General features: G+C 48.9%; 1 protein-coding gene across 1 annotated transcript; it reads left to right on the top strand.

Moving 5' to 3' along the window:
• Positions 1-6: 6 nt before the first annotated feature.
• On the top strand, positions 7-422 carry LOC110034247 (AUGMIN subunit 6-like; the record flags this gene model as incomplete). Its single annotated transcript, XM_020738527.1, has 2 exons — positions 7-265; positions 366-422. Coding segments are annotated over exons 1-2 (273 nt in total), but the record flags the coding sequence as incomplete, so codon positions are not given.
• Positions 423-454: the final 32 nt, after the last annotated feature.

Below are 454 nucleotides of genomic sequence, written 5' to 3'. Positions count from 1 at the left end.
AGTTTGGTATGAAGTGCGAGAGGAGCGAACAGTTTTCTCTTCGGTAGAAATGGCGACGGACCGTGAAAAGGAGAGAGAGGCAGAGCTGGAGAGTGCTATGTACACGAATTGCCTGCTACTCGGCCTGGATCCGGCTATCATTGGCGTGGGCGGGGCAGGAGGGAGTCCCAGGGTCGGCCATTTCCGGCATTCCAACCCTAGATTGGGGGAAAAGCTTCTATACTTTCTTCTCTCGTCCTTAAGAGGGCCCGTCCAATCTGCCAAGGCAAGAATTTCGCTCACCCGGATCGCTATTCCTTTACTTTTTCTTCCATTTGGCTTGGATCTGAGATTCCTCACCGTTTTGGTATTTGGGCATGTGCTAGGATTTCGATAAGGTGTGGCCCATTTACGATTCTGCTCAGTCCCGAGATTTTCGTAAGGTATATATAGTCTGTTTTTTTCAATTAATGAT

This window comes from Phalaenopsis equestris, unplaced genomic scaffold (genome assembly GCF_001263595.1).
Source record: "Phalaenopsis equestris unplaced genomic scaffold, ASM126359v1 Scaffold178293, whole genome shotgun sequence".
NCBI classification, from domain to species: domain Eukaryota; kingdom Viridiplantae; phylum Streptophyta; class Magnoliopsida; order Asparagales; family Orchidaceae; genus Phalaenopsis; species Phalaenopsis equestris.
This window is presented reverse-complemented; position numbering and strand designations above follow the sequence as displayed.